The following is a 19254-nucleotide window of genomic DNA, read 5'->3' on the forward strand; positions in this document are numbered from 1 at the left end:
AATTGTTTAAAAGACATAGGGGAACCATGGTTTTAGAAATAGGAGCCTGGGCTGGATTTAGGCTACACAGGGTGATAGCTTTGCTGGGAGAAATTCCTAACTTGGCAGACTCACATCAGCTCCGTGAGGTCTGGCTTTCGGTCAAGAGAGGTGGGAATAGGATAAAGTCAGGCCTGTTGATAATGTCTGTGGACATTTGAGTGCTGAGGCAGAGATTTTCTGGTAAGAAATTTGGCCTTGGTTTTCTTTGACTTCATCCCAGTTGTTTTCGAAGTTGTTAAGCTATTTAGCCCTAATAAATCAAGTCCCCTATCCCCTGTCAGGTGCTTCTCATGGCCCTCTCTATGACAACTCATGCTCCCCGCCCACCCCGCCTCCCCCACATCCCCATATCACCTCCAGAGTCATTCACCTGTGTCCATCATAGGCAGATCGCAGGAGTCATGTGGGAACGAAAAGAAATATACTTCTAGCAAGCTAATACAGTAATCAATCGTACAGACTTCATTGTGAATAAAACGTCCATCCATGAAACCCATTCAAGGCTTTTAAATATCCTCAAATGGTTAAGTTCTTATAAAACAGACATCTAATCAGACTCTATATTAAAGACAGCCAATCCTTTCTTTCCTTTGTCTGTCAAACTGTGAACTCAGAACACCCTGCTGAGTTAATGGTAGCTACTAAAACTCAGCGAAGTATTCATAGTGACATAATAATAGCCCTTGGGGAATATCAACAAAGACCTCTATTGAAATGACAGAAACAGATGGCAATGTTTTTATCTCACTTACGCCATATAGTTTGTCTGTCAAACCAGAGTTGTTTTTATTAACTCTCACTAACAGCTTCAACTTTTTCTTTTCATATCCGAAGAGTGGGAGATTTAAAAAAAATCAGATCATGAAACTTAAACAGACCTTATCCAGTCTTCAAGAGCTGTCTATTCCATAAATTTGTGACTCCCACACTGTGGGTAAAGATCCTTGGAAATGAGGTTTGCTTGAACTCAGTATTAAGTTTAAATGGCGATGCTGAGTTTGGGCTCTCTGGCTGTGTGACTCAGAATCCCTTCCCTTCCAACAAAAAACCGGATCTGTTGGAAATGGGGGCAGGATTTCTGCTGATTAGGCCTCCGCTAGAGCATTGTGCCAGCTCTGGGCATCACATTTCAGGAAAGATGTTAAACGCTTACAAAAGGTGCAGAAGAGACTTACTAGAATGATACCCGGGTTGAAAGACTTCTATTATGTGGAGAAACTAGAGAGATTGTGATTCAATTTCTAAGAACAGAGCAAATGAAAGCAAAATTTAGCATAAGTGTTGAGATTTGGTTGAGGTGTTGAAGGATTTTGGTAGAGTAAATGAGGTGAAATTGTTTACAGTGACACAAAGGTGGGTAAACCAGATGACAGATTGGCTAAAATTGGCTAAAGAACCCAATGCATTAAGTTGTGATCTGGAATGAACTCTTTGAAAGGATGTCAAAAGCAGTTTCAATAATAACATTCAAAAAGAAAATGAACCAATGGTTGAAGCAGAAAACAATTTGGCTCTGGGGGAAGAGCAGAGGTGTGGGTCTAATGAATATAACTCTCAAACAGCTGGCACAGGCAGAATGGAGTGAATGGCCTCCTTCTGGGGTGTATCATTCAATGATTCTTTTCAAATAGCCAGCATTGCCCATACCTCAAACATTCACAATCTCTCTGTCTTAAAAGGTAGTGCCCCATTTCCTTTTCCTCTCCACAATCCTGGGATCTGCCATTGCCTCCTAAATGTGTCATCATCTTTTCCACAACTCCACATCCATCCAGTTAGCTTTCTGCTTGTGCCACAGCATCAAAATGGCCTGAAGTCACAGAAGCCTGTCTTTTGTGACTATAACTAGTGCATTTTCCCTTCTCTGTAGCCTGTGGTACCATATTCCTACAAGCCCTCCCTTCCGTTCAGCAGTGCGACTATCTCAGCTGATTCTGCTCTTTCCAACACTTTGCTGTCTTCCGCCAAAATTAAGCAGCCTGCTGTAGCAGAAATGACAAAAGAAAGAACTTGCACTTACATCCCACCTTGAGAAATCCCACACAGTTTAACAGTGAATGAAATACTTTTTCAGTCTTGATACTGTTGTGTGTAGGAAACATGGCAGATATTTACAGTGAGCTCCCTTAAGTGACAAAGTGATGCAGGCATGTATGTGCTGGAACCTCCATAAGTAATGATGTGATGCAGGCATACAGGTGCTGGAACTCTGTTTCTCTCTCCACACAAGCTGCCAGTCCTGCCGAATATTTCCAGTGTTTTTGTTTTCATTCCAGACTTCCAGCATCTACACTGATTTGTTTTCGGTTCTAAAGTAGATCATTGGTTGGAAGCGGCTTCAGGACAATGTGAAAGACGCTATTTAAATGTAATTTTGTTTTTTTACTTTTATTTGACACTTTGCTAACACGGAACAGAAACACACAGAGGCTGATCTTATTACAAATGCATTTATTAAACATTATCATGAGATAATTACAGGGCCAGTATGGAAGTGCTGACATGCCAGGGAGTGAAACTGGATCAACTCTCACTATTTTCATTCAATTGTTGTTGACGAACCTCTTGTTTGTAGATTGGATAGAGTAGTTCGGTGCTAAGTTTGTCATGGTTTCATGTGTGAATATGTAGTGGTGCATTTTTAATCCAGTTTCAGGCATATGTTTGCCAACAAGCAAAACAAAAGGCTTGTCAAAGCTTTTTATGTTTTAATTTTCCCTTTAGTCCTATTACATTTCCACAAAGCCGACACAGAGATCAGCACTGTGGAGACTGTGAGCCAAGCCTCTTGTCAGATAACCCAAAATGGGTTCAATTTTCTAAAAAAAATTAATGCAATTCAATAAAAAACTTGAAAGGGAAAGAGTTAGTCAGTAGAATGAAATTGTACATGGAAATAACATCAGACTTTAGTATCAATTAATTGTTTCAGAATGTCCAGATATACAAGATCAAACAACCCTACTGACCAACCACTAACATGCAGCTTAGCTGGTGGGCCCTAGATTAGCATTTTTAAATGGCGTAAGTCTGTTTTTAGCCAGGCTGAATATATTCAGTTTTCTGCAGCAGACGCCAGGTTCGGTTTGTGTCTATCTGCTACAGTTTGCTCCCCATTCTGTTTATGTGATGCTGAGATTGACAGAAATCTCCACAGCAGAGCACACTCTGAGATATACCTGTGAGGAACTGGGGAAAGCTGAAGACAGTTAGTTCAATGTTCAAAGCTGGAATATTTGTAAAAATGTCTGGAAAACCATGATGCCACTTCCCAAATCAGCCCTGGGGAAACAGCACATTTTCTACCTTGTCTCCCCAACAATCCCGTTTGTTCTGAAATCAGAGATAGCATGGGTCTAATCCAGAGTAAAGCATTACATATTTCAACACTGCTAATGTGACTTCCCCAAGACAGGTCCTCACTAACACACATGAGGCCCTTCTTGGAGCCACCACTGTTTGTTGTAAATTGATGCACCATACTGTGAGTGTGCAATTTTCTTTTGCAACAGACAACGTTTTCCTTCCCTGTCAGAGGGATCTGTTTATATCCTGATTATCTATTTCAGCACAGACCTGAACAACAGAGTCAATCCTAGCTCAGGGGTGATCCTCAGCACAACAGAATCCATTAAGGAGGGTGGAGATTAGTTTCCATGTCAGTTTTCTGATAAATGCTTCACCAGTTTACTGAGAAATAATCCAGTCCAATTTGTGCAGTGTTCATGCAATTGCTTCATCTACTTATCTTGAAAGTTTCTTGTCCTGTTTTACTACTTGTTGGTGTGCAGGACCGGACACACTAGTTGTCTTTTGACTCTGTCTACATGTCCCACTGCCTCAGCAAAGCAGCCAGCAATTAAGGGCCTCACGCACCCCAGGCATTTTCTCTTCCACCTTCTTCCCTCGGGAAAAAGACACAAAAGTCTGAGGTCACGAACCAACCGACTCAAGAACAGCCTCTTCCCTGCTGCTGTCAGACTTTTGAATGGACTTACCTTGCACTAAGTTGATCTTTCTCTATACCTTAGCTATGATTAAGACTATATTCTGCACTCTCTTGTTTCCTTCTTTATGAATGGTAAGCTTTGCATAATGCGCAAGAAACAATACTTTTCACTGCATGCTAATATATGCGACAATAATAAATCAAATCAAATCAACTTGATTACCCCATCCTGGTGCTCAATATTAGAAGGCAGCAGGTTATTCAACCTTGTGGAGCATCAAGGCCACACTTGGTTTTATCCTCAGGCACCAACTGCTCACAAGTGTTTTCAAGCAGGATTCACTGGTTAGTGATCAGAAGTGAGAATCCTGCTCAATTGTAACTCAGCCAATACCCCTCAGCATTCCTCCAAGCACCTGACAGCAGTCAGCTAACGCAGTGCAGACCAGAGTCCTCCTGGTCCCAATGAGTCACTGGAAAATCTCTTTGCTGTCTGGAGTTTGGGATGGAATCAAGGTCTGATGCACAGGGTGGGATTGATTCTCCTGAGAGATGATGGTCCTATTGCAATTTAAATGTTTTTGTGATAATTGCAAACAATGGCACAGTGGTGTGGTGGTTAGCACTGCTGCCTCACAGTGCCAAGGAACTGGGTTCAATTCCAGCCTTGGGTGACTGTCTGTGTGGAATTTGTATGTTCTCCCCATGTCTGTATTGGTTTCCTCTGGGTGCTGTGGTTTCCTCCCACACTCCAAATATATAACAATTAGGTGGATTTGCCACGTTCAATTGTACATTAATGTCCCAAGATGTGTAGGTCAGGAGGATTGGCGGGATAAATACTTGGGGTTACAGGGATAGGATGTGGATGAGATACTCTATTGCAGAGTCAATGCTGACTTGATGCACCAAATGGCTCTCTTCTGCACTGTAGGGATTTTATGACCTTTCATGAACCAATTTCCATACTGGGGTATTAAGTGGAGCACCCCACCATCTGCATCCACTCTCACTAGTACATATGAGGCCCTTCTTGGAGCCACCACTGTTTGCTGTCTATTGATGCACCATACTACGTGAGTGCAATTTTCTTTTGCAGCAGACCACGTTTCCTTCCCCTGTCAGAGGGATCTGTTTATATCCTGATTACCTATTTCAGCACAGACCTGAACAACAGAGTCAATCCTAACTCAGGAGTGATCCTTGGCACAACAGAATTCAGTAAGGGGGGTGAAGACTAGTTTCCGTGGCAGTTTTCTAATAAATGCTTCACCAGTTTACTGAGAAAAAATCCAGTCCAATTGGTCAAGATTTTAATAAACCAAGTGTCCCCTTTTAAACACTGTCCCATGAGGTGTTTTAGTTGGTGCTGGGTGTTCAATCTGAGCATAGCCATTGAACAGAGACAGATCAAACTTCTGTAACCTGCTGAAACTGCTGAAATAATTTAATAGCTGCATCATAACTTTACATTTAAATGTTACTCTCAGAAGAATTCTTTAAAACACCAATGATTAGGTAAGAATTGAATATTGCATGTCTTTAACTAAAGAATGTCTTTTTTTTTAACCTCACTAATGTTTCTCCTGTGCTGAATGACTTCCAGTCCATTGTCATCTCTGGTAGCTCCTCAAAATGACCATTCTTCACATGTCACCCCGATTTTCTGTTTTGTGGATTTGAAATGGACTTTCAGCAGTGCTGGTTGTATGCTCTGAAATTGTTTGCATATGGCCTGGCCTGCGCCTGAAAGTGGGCAGGGATTGGCAGTATCAGGCCTTGGTGACTAGCTGCAATGTGCAGCCTCCTAATGACCAGTGGTCAGTGATCAAAACAATTTTATTAACCTCTCCCCAACTACCCCCGCTTCACTGTTGGCTGTTCAGGCTTTTTGTCGGAGGAACAAAAAATCAAAACCATCCCTCTGTTGTCACAGTGATGCCAGATACCAGAGAGAAATATCGAGGACATGTAGGACATGTAAAATTGAACACAAATGTTTAACACACCCTGGTCCATTTTCAGCTGACACCCATCCCAATTATATTGGAGAACTGGTGAAAATGCAACAGTAAGACCAAAACAGAATTAGGCCATTTAGAACATAGAACATAGAAAAACTATAGCACAATAAAGGCCCTTTAGCCCACAAAGTTGTGTCGAACATGCCCCTACATTTGCCCCATCGAGTCTGCTCCACCATTCAGCGAGATCATGACAGATCTGAAATGATAATCCTCAACTCCACCTTCCCATCTTACCTCCAGAAACCTTGATCCCTTTGCTGAAATATTTGACCTCACAAATTCTTAGCTAACTATTCAACTATGAGAGGTTCCATAGCCAAGCCCACTAAAATGTTATATTTCACTAAAATGTTGTATTTTCACTTCTGGCAGTCACCTAGATGGCTCAGCTACTCGCTGCCTTAACCAGTGAGCCCCCTGGAAAAACATGACTTTCCTATATTCTGTACAGTCAGAGTGAATGGAAAACCGTTGGGAATATTAGAATTCTAAATAACTGGAGTGAATGTGAAGTGGTCTGGCGCATTGGAATTCCACGCAATAAAAGTGAACTAAAAGACATTGAAACTCTAGGCCTTTAAACTTGTTGTGAGATATTTGGAAATTTGGAATTTATGTGAATATATAAATGTACAAAAACATTGGAGAGGAAAATAGCAGATAGCTGCCCATGCAATTATGGCACCTTATGCAAGACAATTCTAGAGACACTCCCCACCACTTCATTTCCAACATCATATTCTTATCCTCCACATAGTTCAAAGTATACACAGCCAAGTGAGAGCCCAAATCAACACAGTACAATAAAAATTAAATTATTTTACAAATATATAAAAGATGATTTTCATTGCAGATTTTTTTATATTTATAAGGAATCTCAAAAGATCATTAACAGTTTGCATTTGTCATAAGGTATTGGAATCAAAATTTTTCCCAATAATCAACTTGCCATTCCCATTAAAACAAAAATTCAATCATTGGATTTTTAACTGCAAGCTCTGAGGATGAGCTCTCTGTTCCCAGAGAATAGTTGTGTGACTGATAAGAGAGTGGCCCAACAGCAATAGATGCAGTTCTGCATTGGATACATAAGAGAGGAGGTCAGCAAGAAGAACTGCATTTTGTCACCAATATCAAAGATTTTCAGTCCGAGTGACAGAAGGAAGAGGCTCCTCCAACGCTGGTGAAATGGACACCCCGGCTTCCTTCACCCCACCATTTATGGCTGTGCCTTCATCTGACTTGGTTCCGAGCTCTGCAGTTTATTTCTCCACTTCTCTCTGCTGAAGGGATTCCTTAAAACCTATCTCTTTGATCTACATTTGGTCACTTGTCCTAATATCTCCTGTGATATGATTTGGGTTCAAATGTTTTTTGAGTATGCTCCTGTGAGGCACTTTAAGACATTTTACCATGCTAAATGTGGTATTATAGATAGTTATTGTTACATGGTATTATTCAACAGAAACTAAAATGATGGCTTTCCTTATCTTTCTTGCCTGATGATTAAATAGTTGCTTTAATTTTTGGGAGAAAATATTTTTCATCCTATGTGGCTGGACACACAGCTCTTTTACACAATGCTGAGCACTTCCTGTGGACATTGTTTTCTCTGAATTTAGCTAACTGGGACTTTGAGGTCTTAGGAAATTTGGTGGCAGTTAATAGACAAATGGAAAGGGTTAGTGACCATTTTTTAATCACCATTTGATTTTTCTATACATATAAATAACAATGACCATTTTGCTGCCTCTTGGATGACGTGGGAATCATTTCCTCAGAGATCTTCAAGGGTTCACACTATTGGTCATAATGTTTCCAGCCATGGGCATTCTTTCCAAATTTATAGACCAACCTGCGGCCATCCACTCTCTCCAGGATCTCCCGTTTATAATAATATCTGTGCCATACAAAAAAGACCAGATCAGTGAGTGCAGTTGTGTTAATGTCATGAACACAGGATGTGGAATTGTTGGCTGATCTAAGCTGAGTTACTAACTTGCACTAACAATCATTCATTTTAACAGCCTAAAGGAACTAGAGGGAACTGCACTGATGAAAATATAACAAATCACCAAATAAAACCCCCAAGTTGATGTATCCAGGCCTGTTCAATGCATGTTTGGCTTTAAGAGAAGGTGTGTTTGAGATCCACTTTGTCACACAGTTTACTTCTTCCTGTTGAGACATGGATTCTTGCAGCATTCAGCAGGCTTACCATAGCTATAATTTTGATAATGTAGGAATGTTGCCTTTATTCTCCCAGTGTATATACAGAAATGAGGCAGCATAGGTACAATGGGCCAAATGGCCTTTTTCTATGTTGTAAGATCTGATGGAGTGGTGGTGTGATTTCTATTACATATAGAGCAATTAACATCTAAACTCAGATATTATATTCTGTTGGCAGGGAGCTTGGAAGGGTTGATTTCAGCTTTCAGCTTGTTGACTGAAGTTTTAGAAAGCACTACCTTTCCATGTGTAATATGCACAGTTCACTGATGATAATTCCAGTGCCAAGGTATACTGTGCTACACTGTAATATGTGCCCAGGGTCTAACTCTTTCTGGCCTCTCTCCTCAACCCCTTCCCACAGCAGTATCTACTTTTCCAGGAGAAGCAGCAATATCTTAGTGTGCTCAATTTAATCTTAGAATCATATTGATTATCATGGTGACTAACTGAAATGGACAGACCATTACCTCACTTCCTTTACTTCTCCCACTCCCAACTCCCTCCCCCGCCACCCACCAAAGAACAATGTGAGTGAAAATCCCTGTGCAGTCCGTGCAAATGTCGGCCCCTCTAAATAACTATGGATGTGTAGCTATGCCAAAAAAACTCAAAAGAGGCCACACGCTTAAAATTGCCCAAGCACTCTGAAACAAATTGGAGGGAACATTGGCTGAGAGATGAACGTTAGAGCTAGGGTGATGTCAGACCCTCTTCACCTAAAGTCTGGTGGAAATCTGTACGGGCTGTGGGTCAATTGAAGATTTCAAACTCGAGATTAGGAGGGTTTTTAGTTTGGCAAGAGTATTAAAGGCTACAGAACCAAAGTGGGTTGATGGAGCTAAAGCAAATTACTTCTCTGAATTTGACAACTGGCCGTACAGGTTTGAGGAGCTGAATGACATAATCCCATTGCTGACAAAAATGGTATTTGAAGGTTATCTTCAGCAAGGCGTTTGTTAAGGTCCCCCATGCAAGACTTCTTGAAAAAGTGAGGGGGCATGGGATCCAAGGGGCTGTTGCCTTGTGGATCCAGAACTGGCTTGCTTACAGAAGGCAGAGAGTGGCTGTGGATGGTTCTTTTTCTGCATGGAGGTCAGTCACCAGTGGAGTGCCCCAGGGATCTGTTGTCAGACCCTTGCTGTTTGTCATTTCATAAATGACCTGGATGAGGAAGTGGAAGGATGGGTTGGTAAGTTTGCTGACGACACGAAGGTTGGTGGTGTTGTGGAAAGTCTGGGGGGATGTCAGAAGTTGCAGCAAGACATAGATAAGATGCAAGTCTGGGCGGAGAAGGGGAAGATGGACTTCAATGTGGATAAATGTGTAGTGGTCCACTTTGGTAGGAATAATGGTAGGAAGGACTATTACATGGTGAAAGACTGCAGCAGGCGACGGTGCAGAGGGACCTCGGGGTCCTTGTGCATGAGTCGCAAAAACCCAGCTTGCAGGTGCAGCAGGTGGTCAGGAAGGCGAATGGGATGCTGGCCTTCATAGCGAGGGGGATTGAATATAAAAGTAGGGAGGTCTTGCTGTAGCTGTATAGGGCATTGGTGAGGCCGCAGCTGGAGTACTGTGTGCAGTTTTGGGCGCCGCACCTGCGCAAAGATATTTTGGCCTTGGAGGGAGTGCAGAGGAGGTTTACTAGGCTGATACCGGAGTTGAGGGGGTTGAGTTATGAGGAGAGGCTGAATAAACTAGGCTTGTACTCGTTGGAGTTTAGAAGAATGAGGGGAGATCTCATTGAGACGTATAAGATGATGAATGGGATGAATAGGATAGAGGTGGAAAGACTCTTCCCGCTCAAAAAAGACAGTAGGACTAGGGGGCACAGCCTCAAGATAAAGGGAGGGCGGTTTAGAACGGAGTTGAGGAGGAACTTCTTCACTCAAAGGGTGGTGAATCTCTGGAATTCTCTGCCCGTTGAAGTGGTGGAGGCTGCCTCGCTAAATATTTTTAAGACGCGGGTTGATGGGTTTTTGATAAGAAAGGGGATTAAGGGTTATGGGGAGAGGGCGGGAAGGTGGAACTGAGCAGCGACAGATCAGCCATGATCTTATTGAATGGCGGGGCAGGCTCAAAGGGCTAGATGGCCTACTCCTGCTCCTATTTCTTATGTTCTTATGTTCTAAATGTGTAGTGGTCCATTTTGGCAGGTCCAATGGGATGAAGGAGTATAATATCAAGGGTAGGACTCTTAGCAGTGTAGAGGATCAGAAAGACGTTGGGGTCTGGGTCCATAGGACTCTTAAACTGGCTTCGCAGTGGAGGATGTGGTCAAGAAGGCATATGGTGTACTGGCCTTCATCAATCGAGAGATTGAGTTTAGGAGTCGGGTGATAATGTTGCAGCTTTATAAGACCCTTGTCAGATCCCACTTGGAGTACTGTGTGCAGTTCTGGTCGCCTCATTACAGGAAGGATGTGGAAGCTATTGAAAGGGTGCAGAGGAGATTTACAAGGATGTTGCCTGGATTGGATGGCATGCCTTATGAGGATAGATTGAGGGAGCTCGGTCTTTTCTCCTTGGAGAGACAAAGGATGAGAGGCGACCTGATAGAGGTTTATAAGATGTTGAGAGGTATAGATCGGCGGATTCTCAGAGGCTATTTCCCAGGGCTGAAATGGTTGCTATGAGAGGACACAGGTTTAAGGTGCTGGGGTGTAGGTGCAGAGGAGATATCAGGGGTAAGTTTTTCACTCAGAGGGTGGTGGGTGAGTGGAATCAACTGCCGTCGGCGGTGGTAGAGGCGAACTCGCTGGGGTCTTTTAAGAGACTTCTGGATGAGTACATGGGATTTAATGGGACTGAGAGTTATAGATAGTCCTGGTGGGTATGGATATAATTGGCGCAACTTGTGGGCCGAAGGGCCTGTTTGTGCTGTAGTGTTCTATGTTCTATGTTCAATGTTCTATGGTTTAGACGTTTAAGTAACAATTGTTACAGTAATACCGGCCCAGTCAGTGACATCCTGATTCCGTGAATGAATGGAAGATTTTTTTAAAAAGGAACGTGATCTCCTATTTTTCCTGCTAAATATACTTCCTCATATTTATGTGTTGAGATTCATATGCCATGTTTTTGCCAATTCTGCAAATACAGGGGTGGATATTTAATTTTGTAGCCTGTACTTTTCAGAATTACATTCTGGATGCAGAATTTTTAAGGTTTTGAGCCTGTCATGCAGGTACAATAAAAAAATTCTAATCTTATTGAAATATTATTAGAACATTGCAACCTACTCTGTCTACAAATCGTTTGTCAGCTTTACATGTTTCACAATCAATTTGGAAACAATGAGGAGATTATTTAAGGTGAACAGTTTCATTTTATACATCGATGCATTTTATAAAGTATGAGTCAGGGTGTGAAATGTTTACCATTTATTAAAGAAGCCCATGAATAGCCCAGATCATCCAGTCTCTGGATTGGTGGACACCAGACTTACAAGATGCACATCAGGACCCCTTGACGAAAGTCCTGATGCACTGGCCCATGTGGGAATTTCCTGAGAGGTTTCAATTTCTCATGGGTAATTCTCTGTGTCAGAGACTTCATGATGTGGAGATACCGGTGTTGGACTGGGGTAAACACAGTAAGAAGTCTCACAACACTAGGTTAAAGTCCAACAGGTTTATTTGATAGTAAACGCCGCAAGCTTTTGGAATGCTGTTCCTTCGTCAGGTGAGTGGAGAGTTCTGATCAGAAACAGGGCCTTTATATGCCCTGATGAAGGAACAGCGTTCTGAAAGCCTGTGGCATTTACTGTCAGATAGACCTGTTAGACTTTAACCTGGTGTTGTGAGACTTCTTACTCAGAGACTTCAGACAGTTCTGTCGCACTTCATAGAATCATAGAATGGCTACAGTGCTGAAGGAGACCATTTGGCCCATCAGGCCTGCATCGACAACAATCCCACCCAAGCCCTATCCCTGCAACCCCATGTATTTACCCTGCTAATCCCACTGACACCAAGGGGCAATTGAGCATGGCCAATCCATCTAACCAGCATGCCTTTGGAGTGTTGGTTATGTTGATTGGGCGTGCTAAATTGCCCTGAAAACTTACCTGAATAGTTATCTAGGAAATGGTAGCTAGACAACTCCTAACTCCTGGGTAACTACACAACTGACCCCTTCAATCATTCACACTGATCTTTTGATTAACCCCATGACCCCCAGAATACAGCCAGCTCCAACCACCCTCTGACCTGACCCAATCCAAATACTCCCTCTGATCACCTGACTACCTACCTGACCACCTGACCATCCCTGAACCAGGCCTGATTACCCTCCTGATTTAACACACCCTCTTTACCTGACTAGCTTCAACATGCCAGCCACCAAACCCACTTACCTATTTATCTCACCCACTTTCCTTACTCACACAGCCACTCCCTTGTGGACACTCGTTCTGCAATTCTGCAGAACCTGGGCTTGGAAAACCAGTGAGAAATGTGGAGCAGCAGCCAGGTATGGAAAAATTGAGCAGAGCAGAGATCTAGTAGTGACTGCCACCTCTGGGACATCTGGGCCAGAGTGTGACACCGAGATGTCACAGTCTCAATCTCATTCCTTACATAGTAAACCATCTAATCCTGGCTGTGTGGTACCTTCCCATTCATTAAGCTGACCTCCCCACCCTTTATTACTCACAGTTTTCACTTCTATCATGGCTATGGGGGCAATGAGAATTCTTCCCAATGCCAGACCTGACCTTGGAGGCAGTATTCTTGTTTAGATTTGGTGGTGCAGCCTCACACTGCTACACAGGGTGTGGGGGCAAGAGTTCTCAGAGCAATACTAATCCCAAGCAAAGACATTACTACCAGATTTCACTTAGACTCACATTCCTGGTGAAGGGAGGGAGAAAGTGAGTGTGAATTCTATTCTGTGACCCTGAGCACTGTGTCCTTGGTGGTAGTATTGGAGAGGGCTGAGGAGGGTGGGGAGTGAGGGCTTTTATCTCTACAATGGATAAACAAAGGAGAAAAACTTACTGCAGAGGGCCCTACCTCATTGCACGACTCAGCTTCTCGTAGGTCATACTGCTGTTGTTCTTCTTCTTCCCCCAGAGCTGAGCCACCGCCTCTGACTTGAGGAAACGGAAAACCCCTTCAGACCTGTTCTCCCACTTTAGCAGCCCGGGGTTCTTCTCTGAATCCAGGAGAATGTCCCGAATAAACTCCCACAAGTGTGTCCCGCGAGGTGCTGAATAGAAAAGTGCACAGAATAACTGAAAGAAGGAAAGAGCTGCATTTATTTAGCACCTTCCACAGCCTCAGATCATCTGGAAAGCACTTGACAACAATGAGGCAGTGTCGTCACTGTTGTAGGAAACACAAAGCAAGACTAAATAGGCAGTAATCTGAAATGTGCAGATAACTACTGGGCAGGAGTGTAGGGTGTCGAAATTTGCTGATGACACCAAGATTGGGGGAACGGCAAATTGTGCGGAGGGTGTGGAGAGTCTACAGAAGGATCTAGATAGGCTGGGCGAATGGGCCAGGAAATGGCAAATGGAATTTAATGTTGGCAAGTGTGAGGTGGTCCACTTTGGTAGGAATAATGGTAGGAAGGACTATTACTTACGGGGCGAAAAACTGCAGCAGGCGACGGTGCAGAGGGACCTTGGGGTCCTTGTGCGCGAGTCGCAAAAACCCAGCTTGCAGGTGCAGCAGGTGGTCAGGAAGGCGAATGGGATGCTGGCCTTCATAGCGAGGAGGATTGAATATAAAAGTAGGGAGGTCTTGCTGCAGCTGTATAGGGCATTGGTGAGGCCGCAGCTGGAGTACTGTGTGCAGTTTTGGGCGTCGCACCTGCGCAAGGATATTTTGGCCTTGGAGGGAGTGCAGAGGAGGTTTACTAGGCTGATACCGGAGTTGAGGGGATTGAGCTATGAGGAGAGGCTGAATAAACTAGGCTTGTACTCGTTAGAGTTTAGAAGAATGAGGGGAGAACTCATTGAGACGTATAAGATGATGAATGGGATGGATAGGATAGAGGTGGAGAGACTCTTCCCGCTCAAAAAAGACAGTAGGACTAGGGGGCACAGCCTCAAGATAAAGGGGAGGCGGTTTAGAACGGAGTTGAGGAGGAACTTCTTCACTCAAAGGGTGGTGAATCTCTGGAATTCTCTGCCCGTTGAAGTGGTGGAGGCTACCTCGCTAAATATTTTTAAGAAGCGGGTTGATGGGTTCTTGATAAGAGAGGGGATTAAGGGTTATGGGGAGAGGGCGGGAAAGTGGAACTGAGCCACGACAGATCAACCATGATCTTATTGAATGGCGGGGCAGGCTCGAAGGGCTAGATGGCCTACTCCTGCTCCTATTTCTTATGTTCTTATGTTCTTAGGATATTAGGGTTAACTCCTGTGCTCTTCTTAAAAAGTAGTGCCAGGAAATCTTTTAAGCCAGCTGAGGGGTCAGATTACAACCTTGTCTTAACATCTCATCCCAAGAAAATGATAAATGTTGAATCATCAAACGTGACTTTAAGTAGCGGTTCATTTTACTTTGCTATGAGTTACCTGCATTTCCATTATTATGCCGATATGAGCCATGACTTGTTGAACACAAAATTATAACTGGTTTGAGGAAGGTCAAGAAAACAACTGGAGGAAAGATTAGCCTGTAAGTCAGACCCCTGAATCGATTGAAGGCTAGACCATGATCAATGATTCCCCAAAACCGCTGGTGTAGCTGTTCATCAATCCAGAATCATTCAGCCCCTTCAAATCACCCTGTGTACAGATGCACAAGTGGTTTGAAGGCCCAGTGAACATGGAAAAGTACAAAAAGGAACAGACCATCAAGTCTTTGCTGACACACATGACTTTGTAATTTGATATTTTCTTGCCTTTACCTGTCCGTATCCCTCTATTCCCTGCTTATTCATGTGTCAATCCAGATGCCTCATGAATGTTGTTATAGAATCTGCTTCCACCACCTCCTCCGGCAGCACGTTTCAGGCATTCACCATCCTCTGTGTGAAAAACTTGTCCCTTACATCTCTTTTATACTTTCTCCCTCTCACTTTCAACCTATGCCCCTGGAGTAATTAACCCTTCAACCCTGGGAAAAATATTCGGGCTATCAACTCTATCGAAGCCTATCATAATCTTGTAAACCTCTATCAGGTGCTCCCTCATCCTCTGAAGCTCCAATGAAAACAATCCAAGTTTGTTCAACCTTTCTTCATAGTCCATTTCCTCCAAACCAGGTAACATCCTGGTAAATTTCTTCTGCACCCTTTCCAATGCATCAACATCCTTCCAGTAGTGTGGTGACCAGAATTGTACACAGTACTCCAAAAGCTGTCTAACTAAAGTCTTATACAGCTGCAACATGATTTTCTAATTCTTATACTCAACGCCCCGACTCATGGAAGCCAGCATGCCATTCGCATTCTTCATCACCTTGTCCACCTAAGGTGCCATCTTCAGGGAACCATGGGTCTACACACCTAGCTCCCTCTTTATGCTAATATTTTTAAGAGCTCTACCATTTACTGTATACTTTCCTTCTGCAGTAGACCTTCCAAATCGCATCACCTCACATTTGCCCAGGTTAAATTCCATCTGCCATCTTTCGGCCCAGGCCTCCAGCCAATTTATATCCTGCTGACTCCTCTGACAATCCTCCTCACTATCCGCTACTCCCCCAATTTTTGTATCATCTACAAATTTATGAATCATCTACATTTTCCTCCAAATCATTTATATATATTACAGACAACAGAGGCCCCAGCACTGATCCTTGTGGAACACCACTTGTCACAGACCTCCAGTTAGAAAACTACCCTGCCATTGCTACTCTCTGTTTTCAATGCCCAAGCCAGTTTCGTATCCATCTTACCAGCTCACCTCGGATCCCATTTGACTTCACCATCTGTATCAGCCTGCCATGAAGGACCTTATCGAAAGCTTTGCTGAAGTTCACGTATACAACATCCACTGCCCTGTCCTGGTCAATTTTTGTCACTGTGCATTTAATTGAATAGATACAACAATGACAACAAAAAATTGGAAGGGATTTTGGTCATGCTGTTATATCTGCAGTTTGCATAGTTTCTCTTGTATTATTAACATGACCTTTGAACACGCAAAATATCACAGAATCATACAGTGCAGAAGAGGCCCTTTGACCCATCAAGCCTGCACCGATACATAAGAAACACTTGACTTCCCACCTAATGCCATCTGCCAGCACTTGGCCCATAGCATGAATGCTATGATGTGCCAAGTGCTCCTCCAGGTACTTTTTAAGATATGTGAGGCAACCTGTCTCAACCATTCTCCCAGGCAGCACAATCCAGGCCATCACCACCCTCTGGGTAATATCAGTTTTTCCTCACATCTCCCCTAAACCATGATTTTGTGTCCCCTTGAGACTGATCCTTCAACTAAGGGGAACAGCTGCTCTTTAACCATTCTGTCCATGCCCCTCATAATCTTATACACCTCGATTAGGTTGTCCCTCAGTCTTCTCTGCTCCAATGAAAACAACTCAAGCCACTCAACTTCTTTTCACAACTTAAATATGCCTTCTCCCCTGCACCCCCTCCAGTGCAATCACATCCAGCCTATAATTTGGCGACCAGAACTGCACACAGTACTCCAGCTGTAGCCTCACCAAAATTCTCTGTAACTTCAATATGACTTCCCTGCTTTTGTAATCTATGCCTTGACTGATAAAGGCAAGTGTCCCATATACCTATGTCACCATCCTACTAACTTGCCCTTCTGCCTTCAGAGATCTATGGACAAACATGTCAAGGTCTCAATGTTCCACAGAATTTCCTAGTGACCTACCATCCATTGAATACTTCATTGTCAAATTACTCCTTCCAAAATGTATCTCCTCACATTTATCATGGTTAAATTCCATCTGCCACTTAACTGGCCATTTGACCATTCCGTCTATATCTTCTTTTAGCCCAAGACAGTCAACCTCATTGTCAACCACGTGGCCAATCATTGTGACATCTGCAAATTTATTAATCTGTATGAACTAATCCTGGACATGACCACGTGAGAATGAACATAAGAACATAAGAACATAAGAAATAGGAGCAGGAGTAGGCCATCTAGCCCTTCGAGCCTGCCCCGCCATTCAATAAGATCATGGCTGATCTGTCACTGCTCAGTTCCACTTTCCCGCCCTCTCCCCATAACCCTTAATCCCCTCTCTTATCAAAAACCCATCAACCCGCGTCTTAAAAATATTTAGCGAGGCAGCCTCCACCACTTCAACGGGCAGAGAATTCCAGAGATTCACCACCCTTTGAGTGAAGAAGTTCCTCCTCAACTCCGTTCTAAACCGCCCCCCTTTTATCTTGAGGCTGTGCCCCCTAGTCCTACTGTCTTTTTTGAATGGGTGAACTGGTTCCCCTTTAGTCATCTTCTTGGTTGGTGCCAACAAAGGTTTAATTTTCTTTTTTTATAAGAGTATGTCTTTTCCAAATTAGAATGTGTTTAGTGTTTAAGCTGTGAGTGATAAGGAGCCCAATCGAATGAGATGTTACTGAGTAAAAAAAGTGAATAAATTTAGTAACTACTAAATTTGAGAAAATTAATGAAAGCACAACATCAAGCATAAAGTCTTCCTGCAGAACTTACACACACACACACACACACACACGTGCACGCATGTATCACAGGTGACTTCAAGTCCAATAAGAAAAGGTAAAAGAATATATAGTTTAATGTCCTTTCATTGTCCTTGAGGCATATTTTTTAAATGTTGTAGCCAATTTAGGTTAATTGATTTCTTGGATGTGGTTAGATGTGGAAGATGTTCCAATTATTATAAGATCTCAGTTTGCTAGTTGATTTCTGATAGGTTGGCTTTTTCAACTAGACAACACACCTATTCAAAAAGATGGGGAGGGAGTATCCCTTAGCCAGCTTCCTTAGATGAAGACTTTATTAACACTGCCTATGTCACTTGCAATCTCTGTCGAGTGGTTGATTACCTTGCCCTGAAATTCTTCACCCATAGTGTTATTTCCAAGAGGTTTTGAGTGGGTCTGTCTGTGGCAGCCATTGCTTAAATATCTAGCTCTAATGCCTTTTTCTAAGACAATAATGAGTTTCAATGAGCATATTGATTATAGGAAATGTTTCTCTCTTCACATTCCACAGTTGAAAGATGTGTGTTATAAATGATAATTAAAATATGTTTTTAACCTAGTTGATAGGCAGCTGAAGCTCCTCTTTGAAGTATTGAAGTACAATCATTAGCCCACATGCTAATAAAAATATAATGAGGAACTTCAGTAATGTGATCAATGAAACAATATATGGGCCTGGCCAATACAAATGTTGACACACAGTAATTTTACTTATTGCAGGCTACCCCATTTGCTCTCTCATGAACTGCAATGTAGAAATGACTGGAAAAGTACAAAAGAATCAACAAGCTCCCATGACATTATTGAAAGTTGAGTAGGGAGTTTTCCTCAGTGTCCTGGCCCATACTTTTTTCCACCAGCATCACTAATAAAAGATTTCCTTGTCATTGTCACATTGCTGCTCACGCAGGCTTGAACTGAATATACAATATTGAATTTTACAATATTACACAATGATTACAATTCAGTTACATTTAATTCACACTTAGAGACTTTCTGAGGTTGTTTAATGACCTATATAAAAGCAAATCCTTGGGTTCTTAAAACTCCGACTTGAAATATGGATCTCACCTTATTGTGTATGTGATGGAATTGGTGATACTTATTCTTTTAAATCATATCTGTTCTTTCTGGTATCTATCACTTTTTTTCCTGAACAATTGTCTCAATCATGCCATATCAGTAATCAATATTCCTCTCCTTGCTGTCAGTAAAGTTCATGTTTGTCATTCTTGGACTAGCTCTGCTAACTGGTTTAACTGGTTTCACTTTGACCTTCTAGCTTGAAAACAACAGCCTATTCCTTGAAAATGGGTGATTAATACGCCACATAGCCTGTCCTATTTAAATACTGGGAGGATTCTGATATCA

At 42.6% G+C, this 19254-nt stretch overlaps 1 protein-coding gene across 1 annotated transcript in view; it reads right to left on the reverse strand.

The window, feature by feature from the left end:
- Positions 1–5741: 5741 nt before the first annotated feature.
- Positions 5742–19254, reverse strand: part of ehf (ets homologous factor) — a 74600-nt gene continuing 61087 nt past the window's right edge. The window contains exons 8-9 of the mRNA XM_080190537.1: positions 13266–13461; positions 5742–7918 (exon numbers count right to left, since the gene is read on the reverse strand). Coding sequence (XP_080046663.1) covers positions 7819–7918; positions 13266–13461 — 296 coding nt within the window. The 3' untranslated portion in view covers positions 5742–7818. The remainder of the gene's footprint in view (positions 7919–13265; positions 13462–19254) is intronic.

The sequence above is a fragment of the Carcharhinus amblyrhynchos genome, chromosome 6 (genome assembly GCF_965287045.1).
Source record: "Carcharhinus amblyrhynchos chromosome 6, sCarAmb.v2.hapA, whole genome shotgun sequence".
In the NCBI taxonomy this organism is placed as follows: Eukaryota; Metazoa; Chordata; class Chondrichthyes; order Carcharhiniformes; family Carcharhinidae; genus Carcharhinus; species Carcharhinus amblyrhynchos.